Below are 19568 nucleotides of genomic sequence, written 5' to 3'. Positions count from 1 at the left end.
GGGAAAGGGAGACACTTTCCATGCCGTCCCTCCCTTCTGCCTAAACCTCCTCTGACGTGGAGCCACCTCCGCTTTGGTTTAATAACGAAAAGCAGAGCACAGAAAACTGGCTGCATGAAGGGCTGCACGCTGGGGCAGCTAGGGGACTACAGGCAGGGATGAGCAACACCTCCACATTATAAGATCCCAGGAGCAGCTGCAGATTATGCTAGAGGATCCTAGCAGGTGCCCTCGTCTCCTCTATAAAATGCAAAACTTTTTTTTTTCTTTTTTTTCTGAGAAGATGCTGAATATCCCAATGAAAAGCCAGCTCCATGTATTTCTTGCATTTTTAACTTCCTCCTGGCCACGAGAGCTGTTTGTGGTTTTTGGGGGTTTTTTTAATCCTGCATTTCTTGCTGTTAGAGGAGCCAAAGAGGCTACAGGAAAAAAAAAGAAAAGGGCCAGGAGGAGCTGAAAGCTGCACCACTTGCTGTAAGCCAGCCACCCAGCTCTGTCCCAAGCAGCCAGCACTTCCAGCTGCTGAGTTTCATAAGAAGTTGGACTGATGCTCCGTGTTTCATTTGGATACCAGCAAGGAAACTGAAGCAGCAGAAGCCACCAGCCCGGCCGCTGAATGAACAGTAGCTTTCATATTATGAAGCTCCCCAAGCAACAGCAAAGAAACTAAAGAGAAAAGGAGGTTTTGAGTCACAAGGTAAGTTCACTGGATGCAAACAGCTGGAAAAATGATCGATCTGGAGAAGGGACTGTTCCCACCCAGTCGCTGCTGATGACTTGAATGAATCACAAAAAAAAAATATCGGTGCAGTGACTTGGTCTTTACTTTTATGCTGTACTGGGACAGGCAAAATAAAGGAGTGGGTTGACTGGGAGCTTTCCAGAATACTGTGGTAGTGGCTTTAACATGTCCCTGCTAATGCTCATCGCTTCCTTTGCCACCCCTGCCATGCCCGCAGAAATCGCATTCATGCTGCTTGGCTTTTTTTAAGCAATAGATTTGTCCATATGAATCAGTGCCCCGGCTGTACTTTCCAATGGCTGCCTTTGCTAAGGGGACTTTATCTGCTTTCCCAGCCTGCAGATCAGTTCTTTGCTAGCACAGATGCAAGGCAGATGTAGGAGTTGTCTTTACAGCCCCCCCTCCAGGCTAGGAAACATTCACAGCTTTCACATGTGTTGCTCCAGCTTTGCCCAAGAATCGCAGGGGTGTGAAGTGTGCTTTCTTCCCCTAGCCTCAGCTGATTAACGGTGGTGCCTGGGCGGCTTAGCAGAGGGCTGGTTGAGTCATCAGTTAGTCACCTCCGTGTGGATTGCCTGGACCGAGGAAGAGAAGTGTCTGGCCGATGGGAGTCAACGCCAGCCCTTGGCCTTTTGCTTTGCAAGCAGCTGGCAACAGCTGCCGAAGAGTGAAAGCGGAGGTCTCATGCTGCAAAGAAACCTCTTTCCATGCGACTGATGAAGACTCACCATCACCATCATCGTCGTCATCCACGTGACTGAAGCACGTGGCTGAAACCGAGGCCCCAAGCCACGAACTCACAGGCGGTGCCGTCACCAGGAGGAACTCCATTTCTAGCGGCAAGGAGCAGAGGAGCGGCCTGTTTCATCAGCTCGTGTTTCCTCTGGGCAGTTGCTGAGCTGGAACTTGTCCTCTTTCGCCAAAAAGCAGGGCTGAATCATTGTCTGGCCATGTGAAAATGAGACTCCTTCCCAGGGCCCGCCCAGTAAAAAAACATGACCCTGTCCAGTGTCCAGGCCATTGCAGTCATGTTCCTGGCAAGCAACGCCACCAAGTATTGCTCAGGGATACTTGGGTCTTTAGTAAGCAGCGATCACTTTTAGTTGGTGTTCTGGGCCGCGACCGAGGCTCTGAAGCGTTTCTGTAATACAAATGCATAAAACAATAGCCGTATTAATAACAACACTTGCAACAGTAACAAGAAAAATGATTATTTGAGACCCCAAATCATTAATGAAGCAGAAGGCAATTTCACACATGGCATGAAAGCAGGCATTGCTCCCTTGATCAGAGTGGAATTATGTCAGCGCCTGCCAGCTCTGAATGATATATCTCTTCTTTATTAGGAACCAGAGCAAAGGCTTGCTGAACTGTAAGGATTGGATCTAACCTCTTGTTCAGGCAACTGTGAAAGCACAGGACAGCTACTAATTTGGGATGTGACCCAAGCTTCTGAAGTGTTTGGGTGCAGATCTCAGCTCCTTGCAATTTGGGACATATAGAAGTTCAGGGTTGTGCCCCATGCTCATAGCTGCACTTTTCGATGGTCTCACCGTGTATCCAGACAAAGCGGACGCTGGGAAAAGATCTTTTAGCTGTAAGCAACCACATTCGAAAGCCACGGACTTTCTGGTGCTAGCCGCTCCTCAAGAGAGTCATCCCCAAATGCTTTGAAACCTGTGACGAGAGGGAGCCAACAGAAAGGCATCTGCAAAAGGCTGTTAAATTGTGCTATTTTAAGCGACACGGCCAACTCTTCCTCTCCATGTGCTCCCCAAATGATATTCAGGCAGGCAAAAATGCTCATTATATCTCAGTGCGCATCAAGGCACTAAAGTGTATCTGAGAACTAGGCCACCGTTTCAAAGAACAGCTGTCCATCGGGGCAGTATGAACCTGCCGCTAGGAGAGATTGCTGAACCATCTGGATTTGAAGGGCGCTTGTACACGTGACGAAAACTGGCCGTTTTTGTGGTTTAATTGTATCACGCTGTACACATGCAGGGTTGGGTTTTTTTTACCATTTAAATGAGTTTGCTACGTTGCCAACTAAACCACATCCGCATGGAGTTTAGTTTGCAACATAGCTATTTGTAACGTTGCAGCCTTATCTGTTTATATTTAAGACTGGTAACTGTTTTATGGGGTGTTTAATTAGTCCATCAAGAATCACTGTAGAGTAGCGGTAATGTATTTATATAACTGTCTGCTCTGGATCAAACGGAGCATATGATACAACAGTGTCCTTGGCTAGAGAAAACTCTTCAGATCCATAATTTATACAACACCTGCTTTGACAATGAAGTGAGAGCTCAGCCATTGGCAATACAGGTTTATTATTTCAGGTTGTATCTGGGAATGCATTCAAAAGTTTGGATGCTTGCTTTGCAAAACCTGCTGGATTTGCTGCAGGGAAGAGAGACTATTAAATGAGACTAGTGTTTTTCTATTCTCATCTGGATAGAAATACCGTAGAAAAGGCTTCTTATGGATCAGATCCATAATGCTTTCACAAAAATCAGGCTCCACTTTCCGATTATTTTTTTAATACGATTTTTTACCAAGACCGTAACAAAAGAGAATCAAAACAGAAGTCCAAGGGTCACGGTTGAATCATTTCATGTTTTGCAATTTCCAATTTAATTGCTAAAGATTTTTTTTTTTTTTAAGATATCCCCATTTAATGCATGAAGAAGTTTCATTTTCTTGGTTGTCCGGAGAAAAATTCAGCTATTTTTCTTCCGTCTCATTTGCCACCAGAAATTAGCTGTGCTTATGCTGTGTTCTGAGCAGGTCTCTTGAGACCATTATAGGAAAAAAACCAGTTTCCATTCCTCATAGTAATTACCTATTGGAATCAGATTAGCTGAGAAGAAACATCACTTTAAAGCACCAAAAGTTCATTCATGAAAATCAGAGACAGTAACGCACACGCAGCTATTGTAACGAGGATGTGTTATAGTGTCATAGTGTATGTGGCTTAATCACTTGTGTCATTAGGGAACGTGGGTTGCAAGCGTAAAAGGAATTAGTGAACAGCAGACCTCGAGAGGTGCAGAAGACGGGTTCCCTTTAGACAAACTATCAGAAATTGCAAATAATTTTAGAGCGCTTACCCCTGCAAACGTGAGCTAGGTGTGAGAGGTGGGCCCAAAGTGAAATAGCTGAATCCAAACACTCAAACTTTAATAAAAAGGTCAGATTGCACCAAGACTTTAACCAAAGAGTATCAAAACAGAAGGCCAAAGGTCATGGCTAAATCTTTGTTATGCTTTATAAGTCTCTAGTTTAATTGGAATTGGATGATCCTACCTTGAGCAAGGGGTTGGACGAGGTGACCTCCTGCGGGCTCTTCCAGTCCTACTTTTTGATGATTTTGTGATTCATCTTCAACCTCTGAGCTGGGCACCCGATATGTAGGAAACATTGGCTCCTAATTTGAACCTTGTGGGATGGGTCCATCTCTCTGAGAAGACTTCCAACTGTGGGTTGCCTTGCAGTATTTTTTTATCCCTTTGCTCTTGGGTCCTTGAAAGTAGCACAGAAATGGAGAGAGACCATTCGGCAGGCAGAATGACCGGGTTTGCATTTTTGGACAAGCCACCAACGTTTGGAGCCTCTTCTTTGAGCCCCCGGGGTTGTGAACGTTGTGGCCATCAATCGGTGATATAACAATGGATGAGAAGAGCCAATCAGGAATTTTTTGGTTAAATGATTTTATTGAAAAATACTGATTCACTAGATGACAAAATTTGGAGGGGGGGGAAAGGTCAGTGTGGGCAATTCTTTTTTTTTTTTTTTTTTCCCCGCTGAAAATATTTTGAAAAGGTTTTGAAACAAAACAATCAACAAGTGTACTTTTTTTATTTTTTACATTTTATTTTATTTTTTTACATTTTCTAAATATAAAATTCAATGTAGAAAAAACAAGTGGGCTGGACCTGATGATCTCCCAAGGTCCCTTCCAGCCCTAAACTTCTGTGAATCTGTGACATGCCCTTTCATTTTTACTTTTAAGCTAATGAGCATAGAAAAATTCATCCCCCCAATATAGTTCATAGATTGTAAGGCTGGAAGGGACCTTGGGAGATAATTGGGACCAGCCCCCTGCATAGCTGAAATCAAAATGACTTTTTTCAATGTTATCAGCACAAAATATTTTGAGATTGACCTGGACCCACGTTTTATTTTTGTCACTTCATAACGTATTTTTTTAATTTAATCTTTTATGTGCAATTATTGGGAACAATTAGGTAATGTCTCTAAATTTGTCATAGGATGGAAAAACAGGGTCTGCCTGCTTTCCCCCCCCCACCCCACAGTTTTGCTTAAGTATGTGGTCCCATTTCAGAGCTTTCAACTCAGTAAGAAAACCGCAATCCTACACCGAAATATTTTGGGATGCTAAGATTTCTTTACCACGTACAGTTTCTTTGCACTGAAAACTATATCTTAGGTTTCTTTTTCTGTCCTTTATCTTTGGAAATGTCTCGCCCTCTCCCTGGAGAAGTACCCCAAAGGATGACCAAGCAGGAATTTGATCAGCTCTGCCATCTCCAGGCATTCAGCGTTGAACTAATACATCATTCTAGACACACACCAGCACATCCGATCAGTATGAAAAAGTAGGACAAATGTTCCCCCCGTGTTGGAGTTTGAATCATTTGCTGAAGACACAACCTGCCAGATCTTTCCTCTAGTGTAAGCGGAGGTGCTGGCAGAACATATCAGAGTTTGTCGTTCACAGTCTTGCGAAGGTGATAAATCTGCCACATTGGGAAGAAAAAGGTTAGCGTTGTGCTTGGTACAGTAAGATCTCGGTAACCGTCTTTAATGAAAAACACATCTCCCCTTTCCACCCGTATTTTCATCACCAGTGTTATGTTAGGGGCTCTACCTTCATTTTTAGGTTGTCTTTTTCTTGCATTTTCCATTTCAGCGTTTCCTCCAGGCCTCCCGGACTTTCCCACTGATCTGCAGACGTGCTTTTCTTCTCTAATCCATTTTGAGTCCATCTATTTCTTTTTCCCCTTTCTTTCCCTCTAATCCCATGTGGGTTTTCGCTTTCATTCCCTCATTTTGCTCCCTTGGTTTCCATTTCCCCTTTGCTTGCTCTGTAACTGTGCTCTGAAATGCAACTTTGCAAGTGTTGCACCGTGAGGTTTTGTCCTCTCCCCCCGCCGTGCTCTCTTTGCTGCTCTCCCCTACCTGCTTTCTCTCTATTTTTATCTCCTTTCCCTAGTTCTTTGTCGGCATATGACAATCTATTTTCACATGCATACTCCGACACCACAGTGGCCTTAGCTTCAACCACACGTAGAGTCCATGAGATGTCCAATTATAAAGGTTTCCACACATGCTTACACACCCGCAGATGTGAAAATTCAAGACCCTTAAAGGAAGCATTTTTGCTTTGATTTCCAAGAGCTATAGGCCATAGATGATTTTTTTTTTCGCTCAATAGACTGGTTTTCCCAAAGCAGAGGAAAACAAACCTGCCCACCTTGCACCCCCGCACATCCTGATGCTTCATGAATCATGGAAAAAATCGTGGATTTTGATAATTTCCCCTGTGGGTAATTATCATAATACTTCTCTCTAACATACAATAGATAGAGAGATAGAGAGATCTATTTCTGTGTAGACCCCAAACACCACTCTTTTACCTAAATGTCTAAATAGTCCCTGAGTGAATAACTTTCCCTTTTTTTTATTGTTTTGAGAAGGAAAAAAGCCCAGCACATGTATGTTGATCCTTTTAGAGATAATCACCGTTCTAATCTGAACTATGTGCTTTAAACAAGAACTAATATCTTTACATTTATGAATCCAACTACATCCAAATCAGAAATATTTTTCCTAATGAATACTCTGATTCTCCTTGATGAGAGCAATACAAGCAGGAAGAAAAACAATTATGCCTCCTTTGCCTAATGCATTGAGATTAAAACGATGCAATGTTCTACCACGTGTCCCCAGGGTTACTGCTTTATGGGCCAAAACCATGAAAAAGTCAACCATTTTTAAGTGAAATAAAATCGGGTCTTGAACAGTCAATAGATTTAGTTTTGGGGGGGTTTCTTTATATGACAACATAGCTAATTGTCCTCTTGACTTTAGACCAGACCTAAACAAGCCTAGAAACTTGTGGTCTGCAAACAGAGAATCCATCATTAAAAATGTACCATGTAAGTAGGACATACTACCCAAATAGATTGTCGATATGGATCCTCTTTCAAATTTGCTTTCATCCCCTGTACATTCATCTGGCAATATAAGGAGACCGAATGCACACCTAATTTCATTCCAGAGTGGTGTAAAAGGATGTCTGCATGAATGAGAATTTTGGCCTCAAACTGCATCATATTAAACCCTGTTAACTTCCCAAAAACTTACACCCAATATCAGATTTCTGTTGCATTGTGACCAGCACCATCACAATTATTCTACAGTCAGTAGAAAACTGTTCATTGCTTTCAAATGAAAAGGTATTATTATTATTCATGCTAATGATTATAAATAGTCCAGCATGCTAATAAGCATTTGACAGGGCTCTCAGTGAGTTCAACAGAAGTACGATAGAAAAATAAAAAGTGAGCATCTCATTCTTTGTGATAAGTCAAAAGCCAGAACCCGAGCAGGATGTCTCCTATAAAGTGCCTATAGTCCAAAGGGCAGATATTACATCCCTCTCAGTCTTCTCTTCTCTGGAACTGGGTTTATTTAATCTGCAGAAGAGAAGACCGAGGGGGGTTGAATAGCAGCCTTTAACTCGCTGCAGGGGGGCTGCAAAGAGGCTGGAGCTGGGCTGGTCTCAGTGGGGGCGGATGGCAGGACAAGGAGCAATGGGCTCAAGTTGCAGCAAGAGAAGTTGAGATTGGATATTAGGGAAAACTTTCTCACTAGGAGGGTGATGAAGCACTGGAACAAGTTACCTAGAAAGATGGTGGAGCCTCCATCCTTGGCGGTATTTAAGACCCAGCTTGCCACAGCCTTGACTGGGATGATGCAGCTGGGGCTGGTCCTGCTTGGAGCAGGGGTTTGGACTAGATGCGACCTCCTGAGCTCCCTGCCACCTGAATTTTCTATGATCCTAGGCTATTTCCCATAGTGGCAATCTGTTCTGTATCCATAGTTCCCAGCCCAGAGAAACCGCAGCCTGGCTTACCATGGTTTGAAATCTTGGCAGTATTTGGAAATCATGCCAGCCATCACCTCCCCTACCTCCCCGCTAACGCCCAGTACAGCCTGCTGCAAAATTGGGAGTTGTGAAGTGTCTGACAAAGTGAGAATCTTTGCTTCGACTATACGGACTCTGGATCAGGCCCCAAAAGGGCATCACTTTTAACAAGAAAACTATAGACCAGAACCTTTGCAACTGTGAGTTGGTGAAGCGTTATGAAAACCAGTGGAGCGGGCAATGAATTCCTGGTGAAACGACTGACATGTCTATAGAAAGACATAGAAGACAAGTGATTGCCTAGCCATCATCTATTGCATCTCTGCATTTCCATGTAGCACTTTGGAGCCTTCAGATAATACTGTAGAAAACCATCATTAAAAATCCAGAACCAGTGTTTGTGCAAAGCCATTGCTACTTAACGTCCACATTCACAGCGACTCTCTGATTTTCCAGCAGGCTAATTTAGTAATTCAGATACGAAGCCTACATAGAAATTCGGCCGAGAAGGAAAACAGATATAATCAAAAAGCCCTGCTTGACCAATTAACTCAGTGTTAAAGCAGTTATCTAACAAAAGGCTAAAAGGAAGATTTGCCAGGGAAACTGTATAGTTGCATACCCTCCTACATTTACATTTCCCCTAAAAACTCTGGAGAATTATGTGTGTTATATTTGCTTTTATTGTTTGGTTTTTTTTAAAGGAATTACAGTAATTAGGAATGGTAAAAAACAAAAATGATTATTATTACATTAATACTTTGCTTTTCATCTAATGCTGATTGCAAGCACTGATTGAGCAGTGGCTAAGCTGTAGGTGTGCTGTGACCACTACGGGCGCTTGTACACGTGACGGGGGTTTAGTCCGTCAAGGCTGCAATCTATGCCCCCTAAATTGAAACGAGTTTTTAATCAAAACGGTGGGTGTTATTTTTCTGTCCCTGTATATACATCATTGTCCTGGTGGCTGCAGACTGACTGGCCTTTTGCTGTTTGCATGTACAGCGCCTAACACGATCAGGCCTGACCCCTGATGGGGACCTCTTGATGCTACGACAATAGCATAAATAATAAGTGCGCCCTGTGGTAAGCAGACAGATGGCCATCGGTTGCCCTGGGTTGAATCATCCCATTAATCATTACTGTTACTCTCCCTGCTCCAGCCGGCTGAGTTGAAGATGAGTGCCTTGTTTCTCATGCTCTTGGTATCCATTGTGAACGTGGGCGCTTTGCTAGAAAAGGGCTCGCCAAGACGGGAAGTCCGGCGGCTGTCGTGTGTGCGATGCTGCGGCCCTTCAGAGCAGCCTGTCTCAGTGTCCTCTTCGCGGTACGCGAGGATGAGCAATGACCCTGCCTATTCGGTACCCAAAGTCCGGCCCACTATAGACATCACCATCCTGAAAGGTGAGTAAAGCATGGTAGCAGGGGAATCCTCTTCTACATTTGGCCTATCGACCATAACTTCATAACCTCAGTTCCTCCTCTAGAGAGGAAAATACCCATAAACTTCAGTAATTCAACATATATAGTTCATCCAAGAGAGGCACCAGTGGCAACTTACTCCCTGTCCATTGGCACCGATAGGTGGAGGAGGTACTTTCTACGTCTTTAACGTACCAGATAACAGGAGGGAAAAGATTCAAGTTCGAGATGAACAAATTCAGACGGTCCAAAGATTTTTACAGCAAGGGCAAATAACTGATGGAATGAAAGATTTAATGGACTCTCAACTCACTCAGAGGCTCCTGAATCAAAATTGGGTCTCTTTCTAAAAAGACACGGTATAACACAGATAGAAATCCAAGGCTTCATGCAGGGGATAGTGGGTGGGTTCAATGATGGCTGTCCTGCTTCAGGACAGATTAGAGGGTCATCGGGGGTCCCTTCTGCCTTGAAAACCTCTGCTAAAATGTTGGCATCCTGTTCTCTTCCACATCAGTCACATCCATAGCATCTCCCCTTTCTCCTCTGTGTATATGCTAGTCATTGAGTCAGATATATGAAACAAAGTCGATTTTTGCATATCAACACAGAAGTCCAGTGAAGTCAGGATTTCATCCCGTGTTGTCTGTCCTTTGTTTTTGTCACCCTCTCTCAGCATTTGGTACTGGTCACCTAAATTCAACTGGTGCATCTATCCCTATCTTCCCTGGTCTAACTTCCCTTGTAAACTACTTCTCTGAAATGAGTTTAGTTGTGTAACTATATCTAGCTCTAGTATGAGCCAAAAAAATCGCTTTCTGCAAATATTTGTATAAAGACAGCTTAGATTTTGCAGCGCAGAGAGATGCAAACATGGGGAAGGTAAATTCTGGATAGTAGGGACCAGAAGTTTGATGAACAATTTTTCTCATACTTTGCCTGCATTTTTTAAGAAAGACTATCGCCTAATTAACTAAACAGAAAATAGTACTGTAACCTTCACTTCCTGTCACATTTTACACATGTTCTTGACTTCTATAGTTTAATCCTTTTAATAATTTTGGCCATTAAAAATAATGCAAAATTAAAAGGGGGCTCCTTTTTTTCCTGGGTAATCAACATGGGCCACCCAGCAGCATGGCCTTATGGGAGTTGGGATAAGGATGGTGCAAAATTCAGATTTAGATGGGTATTTAAGAATGACAAGAACTCCTGAAGGCACCTGGAGCATTTTTATCGGGTCGAACATTGGTTGTGTCCATCCCGGTGTGTTTATGCTTGAATATTGGCTGCCTGCCTCCATCCAGATGTGTTTGTGCTTGAATATTGGCTGCCTGCCTCCATCCAGATGTGTCTGTGCCCCGTGTTATAAATGCATCGGTTTTGAAAACAAGTCCTTTGTGATTATAGGAGAAAAAGGGGAGATGGGAGACAGAGGAAATCCTGGAGCAGTTGGAAAGGAGGGAGCACGAGGTCTACGTGGTTATAACGGACAGAAAGGTCAGAAAGGCCAGTCTGGCCCATCAGGCCATTCCTGCAAACAACTATACGCTGCTTTTTCGGTGGGCCGGAGGAAGCCTCTCCACAGCGCCGATTATTTTGAGCACGTCACTTTTGACACTGAGTTTGTCAACCTCTACAAACACTTCAACATGTTCATGGGGAAGTTCTTCTGCTACGTGCCGGGGATCTACCTCTTCAACCTGAATGTCCATACCTGGAACTTCAAAGAGACCTACCTGCACTTAATGAAGAATGACAACGAAGTGGCCATCCTTTACGCCCAGCCCAGTGATCGGAGCATCATGCAGAGCCAAAGCCTGATGTTGGAGCTACAGGAGGGGGATGAGGTCTGGGTGAGGATGTTTAAGCGGGAGAGAGAGAACGCCATCTATAGCGAGGAGTCCGATGTCTACATCATCTTCAATGGCCATTTAATTAAGCCAGCCATAGAGTAGCCACCTCTTGGCTACGGGCCTTCAATGCTTTGGTGAGGCTTATTACTATCTCCTCTCTTAGAAGCGCACACATGTGTATCAGTATGGTAATGACCCCACTCCAGTGGATATCTTTAGGGCCTGCTTGAAATCAGCAGCCAGATGATCTGCTTCTCGCGTTGTTAACCAGTAATGTTTTTATACACATGGGAGGAAAGCGGGGTGTGTGTTTATGAAGAAAGGGAAATGGGGCATACTGGCAGAACCAGGCAGCATTTCATTGCGATGCTATCGTGCGAGTACCAAGCAAACCTCAGCCCTTCTTCTGCACCCTTGGGATGCTCATGGGAGCAGAAGAGCCCAATCCCACAGCCCATTCTACAAAAACAGGCTGCAGCATCTCTGCTGAATCAGCCAGAGGAAAATCTCAGATCAAAAGTACAGCATTTTTCTTTAAGTATCACCTCTCTTCTGCTATTGTAACTCCATCACCTGATATGCTGACCGGCAAGTATTTTAAACCCATGCATAGTCCCGTTGGAATGGGCCTATCTATCTATAACAGTCCTTTGTATGAAGGTGCTACCTAAAAGAGCATGGCATAGGATATAATGTATTATCTTTCCTTTTTAATGATAAACCCTGCACTGTTGCTTAGGGGCTGGGTTTCAGAGTTACCCATCATTGCAATGGAAACCACAGGGAGCGGTGAGGGATGGAGACCTCTGAAATGTAGGCACCGGACTCTATAATTTCCAGTACACTACAAACCATGTGGAGGAATCATCTTTCTGCAGGCTGCGCTCTTTATTTCTTTTAATTCACTGCAGGTAATGGGGAAATGTTACGTGCTAGAAACCGAAAACAGGCTTTTTTTTATTTTTATTATTATTATTCCTCCCACTCCACACACACACTGATCTGCATTGTATGGAGGAGTCATTAAATTGCAGTGTAGTGGATGTTTTGCTCGGCTAATTATTTCATTGCTGTACATCTTCTGTTGCCAACTGTTTAACCTGAGAATTAGTTGAAATAAAAATAGTGCTTTGGATGCATCATCTCTGTTTTCCTTGCTTCCTATACGCTTTTCACAGCGCAGAACTAAAAGCCGCAAACTGCAAACCCAGGCCTGTGTTACCAAGTAGGATGATGAGTTTAATGACACACACACACCTAAGTACGCCAGATATTGGACGGAGACCACTTGGGTAATCATATGTGCAAAAAAGGGGGCAGGAGGAGGAAGCAAACCCCTCTCAAACTTTTACTGGCTTGTGTATGTGCTATTTTGCTCCATTGCCAAAAAGCTAATGCAGATTTCTAGTGAGGGTCTAATGAGCTTATTACTAGAGGTAGTTACACCACCAGCCTGGCCTACATTCAAACCAGCAATGTTCAGGAGCTGGGTTTCATCCCACACCGCCTCTCTCTTCACAAGTGCCAACCCCCGTTCGCATCCTGGGCTGCAGCAGCGCTGGAAAGGAAAGCTAGGAGGCTCATAAACAAGCGCAGGAGACAGTGAGTGGGTTTGATGCAGATTCTCCGCTGACCCGCCATCTGATAAATCGTTCCTTGTAAGCAAACAAGAGCCCCAGACACCTAAATCAGCCCGTGGTGCAATTAAAAACAAAATAAAGCTTCCATTAGGATGGTGCTAAGAGTCCTACTGGCTACGTTGCTTATTTGAAGCAGGCACTTAGTCCTGAAATCATGAATGCAAAAAGCAAAGGTTTCAGCGGCATTGGGTTTACTCAAGGCATTTGCAGATTTTCCCTGTGCTATTTATCACACTCGGGATAGTTTAAAAGGTTTTCCTTCCCCATCTCCTGCTTTCGAATCAGTCCCATTTGACCGAATCGAGCCTGAAATCGGAGAGTGTGGGTTTCCTGGAAGGTTTATGGCTTCATTGCATGGGCTGGCAGTGCAACTGTACGGGATACGTGCGAGGCGAATGGGGTAGAGCAGATATATGGTGATGCTCACGTTATAACAGGGCTGCCGAGCATTTTCGACTTGCCAGCCAGTTCTGCCGCAGCTTTCCCTCCCTCTATGCAATTGGGTACATTTACTGTGATTAAAGGAAAAAAACCTCACCCTCTCTCAAAATGTCATAACCCAGCTGGTGTTATTGACAGTGTGTAATCCAGCGCTGAAAAAAAATATACACGGACAGAGATTGCTAATGTTCACCCACATTGACTTTTGCAAATGTTACTTTCTCCCAGGAAGGGAATAGAAACCCTTATAAATCCATAACACCTACACACGCAATTAGAGAGACTCAGATTATCTCTTTGGGGCAGGGCAGATTCAACACGGCTAGTGACTGATATGGCTAATGTTATTGATAGATAAATCAGTAACGCTGCATGGGTTCGAGAGACACAATAACCTTTTAGAGGAGGGCATTGTTGCCACTTTGTGCACTACTGGTTATTTGCAGTGTAGTAAAGCCGGGACGCCTCGTCCGACTGCAGTCCCATTGTGTTAAGTGCTGTTAAAATGTCAGGCTGGCCTTATCGTCAAGAGCTGAAGTGGACAAGACAGCTAAAAGGTGGGAGACAAAACAATCAGCCCATTTTACAGATGGAAATAGAGGCACAAACAGGTATTGATGAGGCTCGTGTAGAGAAATACAATGGAACCTGCATTCCCAAAAGCTCATCCCATGCTTTAATGAAGGTCCTATCGCTCTTCTTGCAGGGATCTACTACAGTCCTGGGGAAGCTCATGACCCAAAGAGGTACCCAAAGAGGTACCGGCACCCCCTTGAGCATCTGCAATAGCTCCTGCTCCCATTTCTCCAATTGTAGGCCACAATTCATGTGTTTTTGTCTGAACCACAATGCCTGCCGAGCTCGGTGAGGATGCACACTGAAGACAGAGCATGGCTCTGACCAGTGTCCAGTGCTCAGGACTAATGTGCACCCAGCACCTGCACCAGTCTCCTCCTCCTACTGCAGCTCAAGGCTGAGTGAGGAAATACCAGGTCTTTCCCTTAAACAGGGAGGTCTGATGAGGAAGCCTGTGGGATTGGCTATCATCTGGTAATGCAGCCATGTTATCTCTTCCTCTTTATCCTTGCTTTTTAACTCCAATGACCCCCAATGCGGGTCCCAAGTGGAGTTGGGCACCTCAAATGCAACTCTAAATAGAGCCCGCTCCATCAATACCTCCGCCTTGACTTTAGTATCCATTAGCACTTCCTTGCTTTCTCTCTGAGAGTAAGGCACCTCCCTCTAATTGCCAGCTCTTTTTTTTTTTTTTCTTTCCTGACACTGGTTTTCCAACTCTGTGGGGCAGCAGGATGGGAAAATACTCAGCGTGCTATACCCAAAGCCTTGGCCAACATCCCAAACCCCATCTGCAAGCCCAGAGCATCTGAATATCCCTGTGAAGATCTAAACAAGGATTCAATCATCATGCTAATTAATAGCTGTTGTTAGGCACCAGAGTTAACAGCCCATTGAGATGCATGGAAATAAATCATGCTTAGCAAAACTGTTGTCTGCCTGTTTGTGCTCGGTCGGTCATGGAGAGTGGAAAGTGCTCATTGCTTCACTTCACTTCCATTGCAATGAGAATATATAGAAAATGCTTCTAGACATACACACACATATGCACATACATACACACATATGCACATACATGCATATCTATCTATCTAGATAGATGGGGGGGGTGTGTGTGTGTGTGTGTGTAGAAGCATTTTCTATATATTCTCAATGCAATGGAAGTATCTAGATAGATAGATAGATAGATTGGAGGAACTGAAGCTTGGGAAGTGAAGACTAGGGAAGGTGCAATAATCACCATCTACAATTGCAAAAAGGGTTGTTAGGAAACAGATAGTAATTGCATATGTCTAGAGAAGACAGGGCAAGAAGTAATAGGCTTAAATCACAAGATGGATTTAGATTACATAGTAGAAAGATCCTTGCAACTCCACAGGTGGTTCAGCACTGGAACAGATTCCCTGGAGAAGCTGCAGCATCTCTATCACAGGTCTCTTTTAGCTGCTGGACAGGCAAAAACTCCCCGGGACTGGTTTAGACAAGAAGGATCCTGATATGAAGTAGAGAGCTCACTGGAAGACCTCCTGCATCTCTTCTAGCCCTATATTTATGCTTCCAGTTGCCACCGTCCCATACACAGGCCTGAGTGCTGGGTGTTTCTGAAGCCTGCTTGTTCCACCGTTCTTCCTTTTTGAAGCAAATTGTCAGCTTTGCCCACACAACCCATCTGCAAATCCAGGGGGAATGCTGGAAGAGCCATTTCTTCCATCAAAACTCACTTCATTAAAAACAATTTAATTGCCTTTTGCACTTCTGATCTAAATGGCGAGATGCTGCAAACGCAGAATCCACTATTGCCTAAACGTTTGTAACGGCATTAAACAGGTTTCCATCTCTTCCTCTTCAGTAGAGGTGTTAAGAATTTCTGCAGTTTATTATTTTGTTGTTCTTTTTTTTTTTTAAACAGCTTATTTTCTCCTACTTCAAGCTCTACCAGAAAAAGCTAGGCTATTTGTGCCTGCCCCAAATATTAAAATGCATCTACACTCTGCATATAATGCAAACACCTTGGTAGCAGAGCAGTAATTCTGGTGGGGATGCTTGGTTTTTTTTGGTTTTTGTTTTTTTTAATCTATCATGCCTTATTGACTCCGGAAAAAAATTGAAATGCTTAGCAAATGCATCCTGTAGTAGGAACCCCCCCCAACTGCCAGCATTGAAATGCACCCATCTTTTGAAGAGGTGGGAGAAGGGATACACCCAGCACCGTTTCTGTGGAGGACTCTGCTAGAATATATCATCCGTGATTAGTCCGGGGCAAATCAAATTTGCACTAATTGGACCTGACCCTGAAGAAGAGCAGACATCAATGAGGGTGAATGGGTGCCGTCATTCTGCCACTTGAGAGAGACAATCCCAAATCCCACACTGCATGGCAAGATGAGGAACTGATTCTCTGCCAGCCCCCAACAGCTGATGGAGATCTGACTCATCAGTGCACTGACTTCCTCCCTTGCTTAGAAAGCTTTGTATGACAGAAGGCCTTCAGGCTGCTAAATATGGCATTTATCTTGGAGATAAGGCAGTGGTGGAAGCTACTCACAGTGAAACTCCCTGTCTGGTGAAGGAGAATAACCCCCTCCTCCCCCATCCCTGCTTTAGGACACTGCAGCTATAACAAGACTATGCATAGTGAAACTGTGGAAATAGTTCAGTAATTAATGGGTGTCTCTGTTTGCACCACAAAATGCTATGCTCAGGCTCCCTTATGACTTGCAAATTTGATAATTCATTACCCCCCCCTTTTTTTTTTTTTGCTTGATTGCACCAGGTGAAGCATTCCTTTTTTTTTTTTTGCTTGATTGCACCAGGGGCAGCAGTGCTTTATGATTTTTCAGAGTTTCTACAAAGCTATTAAAATTAACATAATTACTTCATCATTTTTTTTTTCTTTGCTGGCTGACTTTGTTCTGCCACACGCAGGTGTATAAGAAAGAGCTATGATGCTATATTATGCATTTGGAAGCACTAATCAGTCCTAATTAGAGAACAAAACAGGGGTCAGGAGGGAAATTCTCCATCCACACAAACAAGGAAAAGCCCTATGTTTTGAACAGGGATTCAGAAAAGGCTTGGTCCTGGTTTCAAGCACAGCATACCCAGAAGGCTTTTTGGCAGCCCTCTTCTTAAGGGCAGCTGTTGCTCAAATTTCCCATTTATATAGACTGGCATCAGTCTACCCAGAATCCACCTGAAACAGCCTTTGCAAGCTGAGAAACTATATAAAAGCACCTGCAAAGGCAATCACTATCTATTGAATTCTATTGTAGATAGAGGCCTTTAAATCTGGAGAGACAAGCATTGCAGTGTGCAGTGCAGTGCAGTGCAGTGATGAGGGAGCAGAGAAGAAATTGTGTATAAAAAGCTTATTTTACTACCCAGCTATTAGGAGAGCACTGGCTAAAGAGCATTTGTCTCCTTAATGCTTGGAGGATTCAACCTTTCAGTTTTAATTCTAGAGCAGAATAAAGGGTTTTGGGGATCCTTTTTAATGGCTATATCACTATATAAGTTTCATCCTTGGGATACCTGGGTTCTATTTTTGATGCTATAACTATCCTACCAGCTATGGGGGGAAAATAATTATCGTTATAAGAAGAATCCAAATACTTCCCTGTTATGACTGGGCCTGAGAGTCCTTGATGGAAAAGACTCTAAAATGGGTGCATGGGTTAAATAAACAGTTACTGGTGTAACCTGTAATGTTGGGTAAGTGCTGGGCTATTCCAGCTGGTGTGTAGTAGCCTGGATACTATATACTCCTTTTTTTTTTTTTTTTTCTGATACATTAATGGAAAAAATAAGCTCTAGTCTTGTTTAATGGGTACTTCTTGTTCTCTCTCTCTCTTTTTTGCTTTAATTGTACTGCTGCTTTTTCCTACTCTCTTCTTAATTGGCTTTGTAATGGTGTGGCCTCTGCTAGCTCTGCCTGGTTAGAAGAAAGGTTTTGTTAGGTATGCAGCAGCAAATAAATCTCATAGCTCTAACCTGGAACATGTCAAAGCAATTCTTGCTTTGGCTTGATATTTAATCATCCTAAAAGCAGTTGCTATCTTGTTAGTAGTCCATGGTTTTTCTCTCTCACTGGAGAAGTTAAGTAGCTAATACATATTAAACTTAACTAGCCTGACAAAATGCAGCAGGTAGGACTCCTGTTTTAACAGATGGGTAAACCAAGGCACTGAAGTTAATTGACTCCCTCAAATCTACATACCCATAGTGAATCAGCAAGGAAGCTGTGGATAAGACCAGGACAAGCATGCTATCTATCTCCCAGTCCCCTGCACTAACCATGAAAACAATCTGCCTCTCTAAGCCCAGGAAGGGACCTTGGCAGATCAAGTTTTCTGCTATAATCCTATGTATTTCAGGATAGGACATGCACATCCTGACACCCAGTCCTATGCTCCAGCCATTAGATGCAGCTCACTTTCTTTTTCTCATCCCCCACTATATGAATAAAGCAGGTCTTTGCTTTCTTCCAGCAGCCAACATCCTAAGCTTAGCAGGAACTGGTAAATACTTGGACCTGTCTCTTGAATTGGGGCAGAGAGACTGGCCAGCCCTCCTCCTTGCTCTGGTTGTTATATCATCCTTTCAGGTTCCCCTGAACATTGGCTTTGCTGCTTAAAGTTCCTGCTATAAATACCCAGAGCAGGGCTTGACAATATGTGCATATCTCCCCAGCATGACACAAGGTATTTTATACCCAAAAGCTTGCAAAGAAGAATGTTTTCCAACTATTTTAAATTGGTCTAATAAAAGATATCAGATTTACCCAAAGAACTTTGTCTACCTATGTCCTTAGACCAACCCGGCTACAACCTATACACCTGTAACATGGAAGATATCTCCCCAAAAGGCACTTTAGTGCTTGCATTATCCTTCAGCTCAATCGCAATAGGAGTCCCGGGTGTGCCAATCTGCTCACAAGCTCTTGTGTTTCTTTAGAAGCTTGCAAAAAACTTTTTCCCCAACTATTTAGTTGGTCTAATAAAATATATCACATCTACCCAAAGAATCTCGCCTCGCTGCCCTTCAGGCATTTCCCTTTAAGAGCCTGATGGCCTCTCTACCAGCCCATAGATTGCTCTGTTCCTTGCAATTTCTGGTGTTTTGGGCTAATGGGGCACATTGTGGGGACAGGCTTGTGCAGGTAGGAAAGGGGATGCAGTGGGGATCGCCCTTTCCACACTGGGGTCTCAAACCCCTTCCCAAGAAGTGAGCAAAGCTGATTTGGGGAACAAATTTGCATCCTTCCCACTCATGAGCACCTGGGTCATACCCCTCTATTCCCTACGGTATGGGATACTCATAGTTGCTCTCTCGTCATACCTGCCCGGAGCCCTCATTGCACTGAAAGCTGCTTGCAGCAGGGACATGCCTTGGGGGTTGAGCCTTAGAGTTGCCCAAAAGTCCCTTTGCCACAGATGGTCTGGCTAGGGGAATACTTTACTACCCACCTTGTCAAATAAACACTGCTTGGAAATCACTCCCCTTAAACATCAGTGAACCTCCCTCATTGTTGTCCCTCAAGTCTTTCTTAACACTTTCCTTTGCTTTGACGTCAATTGAAAGTTTAACAGTGGCTCAGAATATTGTGCTGACCAAGACTGTCTCCTGGTTTCTCTATAAGGTGCAAATCTACCCTGCTTGCTTTCAAACTATCATGGCTAACTATGTCTCTTCTGGTTTCTCTGGTCTTTAGT

The 19568-nt window shown here is 43.7% G+C and overlaps 1 protein-coding gene across 1 annotated transcript; it reads left to right on the top strand.

The window, feature by feature from the left end:
• Positions 1–576: 576 nt before the first annotated feature.
• On the top strand, positions 577–12305 carry C1QTNF8 (C1q and TNF related 8). The gene is made up of 3 exons (XM_006024026.3): positions 577–697; positions 9086–9326; positions 10755–12305. The coding sequence occupies exons 2-3, from the start codon at positions 9101–9103 to the stop codon at positions 11300–11302; spliced, it is 774 nt and encodes a 257-aa protein (XP_006024088.2). The 5' UTR covers positions 577–697; positions 9086–9100; the 3' UTR covers positions 11303–12305.
• The last annotated feature ends 7263 nt before the right edge of the window (positions 12306–19568 follow it).

This window comes from Alligator sinensis, unplaced genomic scaffold (assembly GCF_000455745.1).
Source record: "Alligator sinensis unplaced genomic scaffold, ASM45574v1 scaffold1283_1, whole genome shotgun sequence".
Lineage (NCBI taxonomy): Eukaryota > Metazoa > Chordata > Crocodylia > Alligatoridae > Alligator > Alligator sinensis.
This window is presented reverse-complemented; position numbering and strand designations above follow the sequence as displayed.

Bases quoted from the DNA above. Each gene is read 5' to 3' on its own strand.
- C1QTNF8 (XM_006024026.3), top strand. From the start codon at position 9,101: ATGAGTGCCTTGTTTCTCATGCTCTTGGTATCCATTGTGAACGTGGGC. The intron at 9,327-10,754 runs GTGAGTAAAGCA...TTGTGATTATAG, and splicing joins AGACATCACCATCCTGAAAG to GAGAAAAAGGGGAGATGGGA.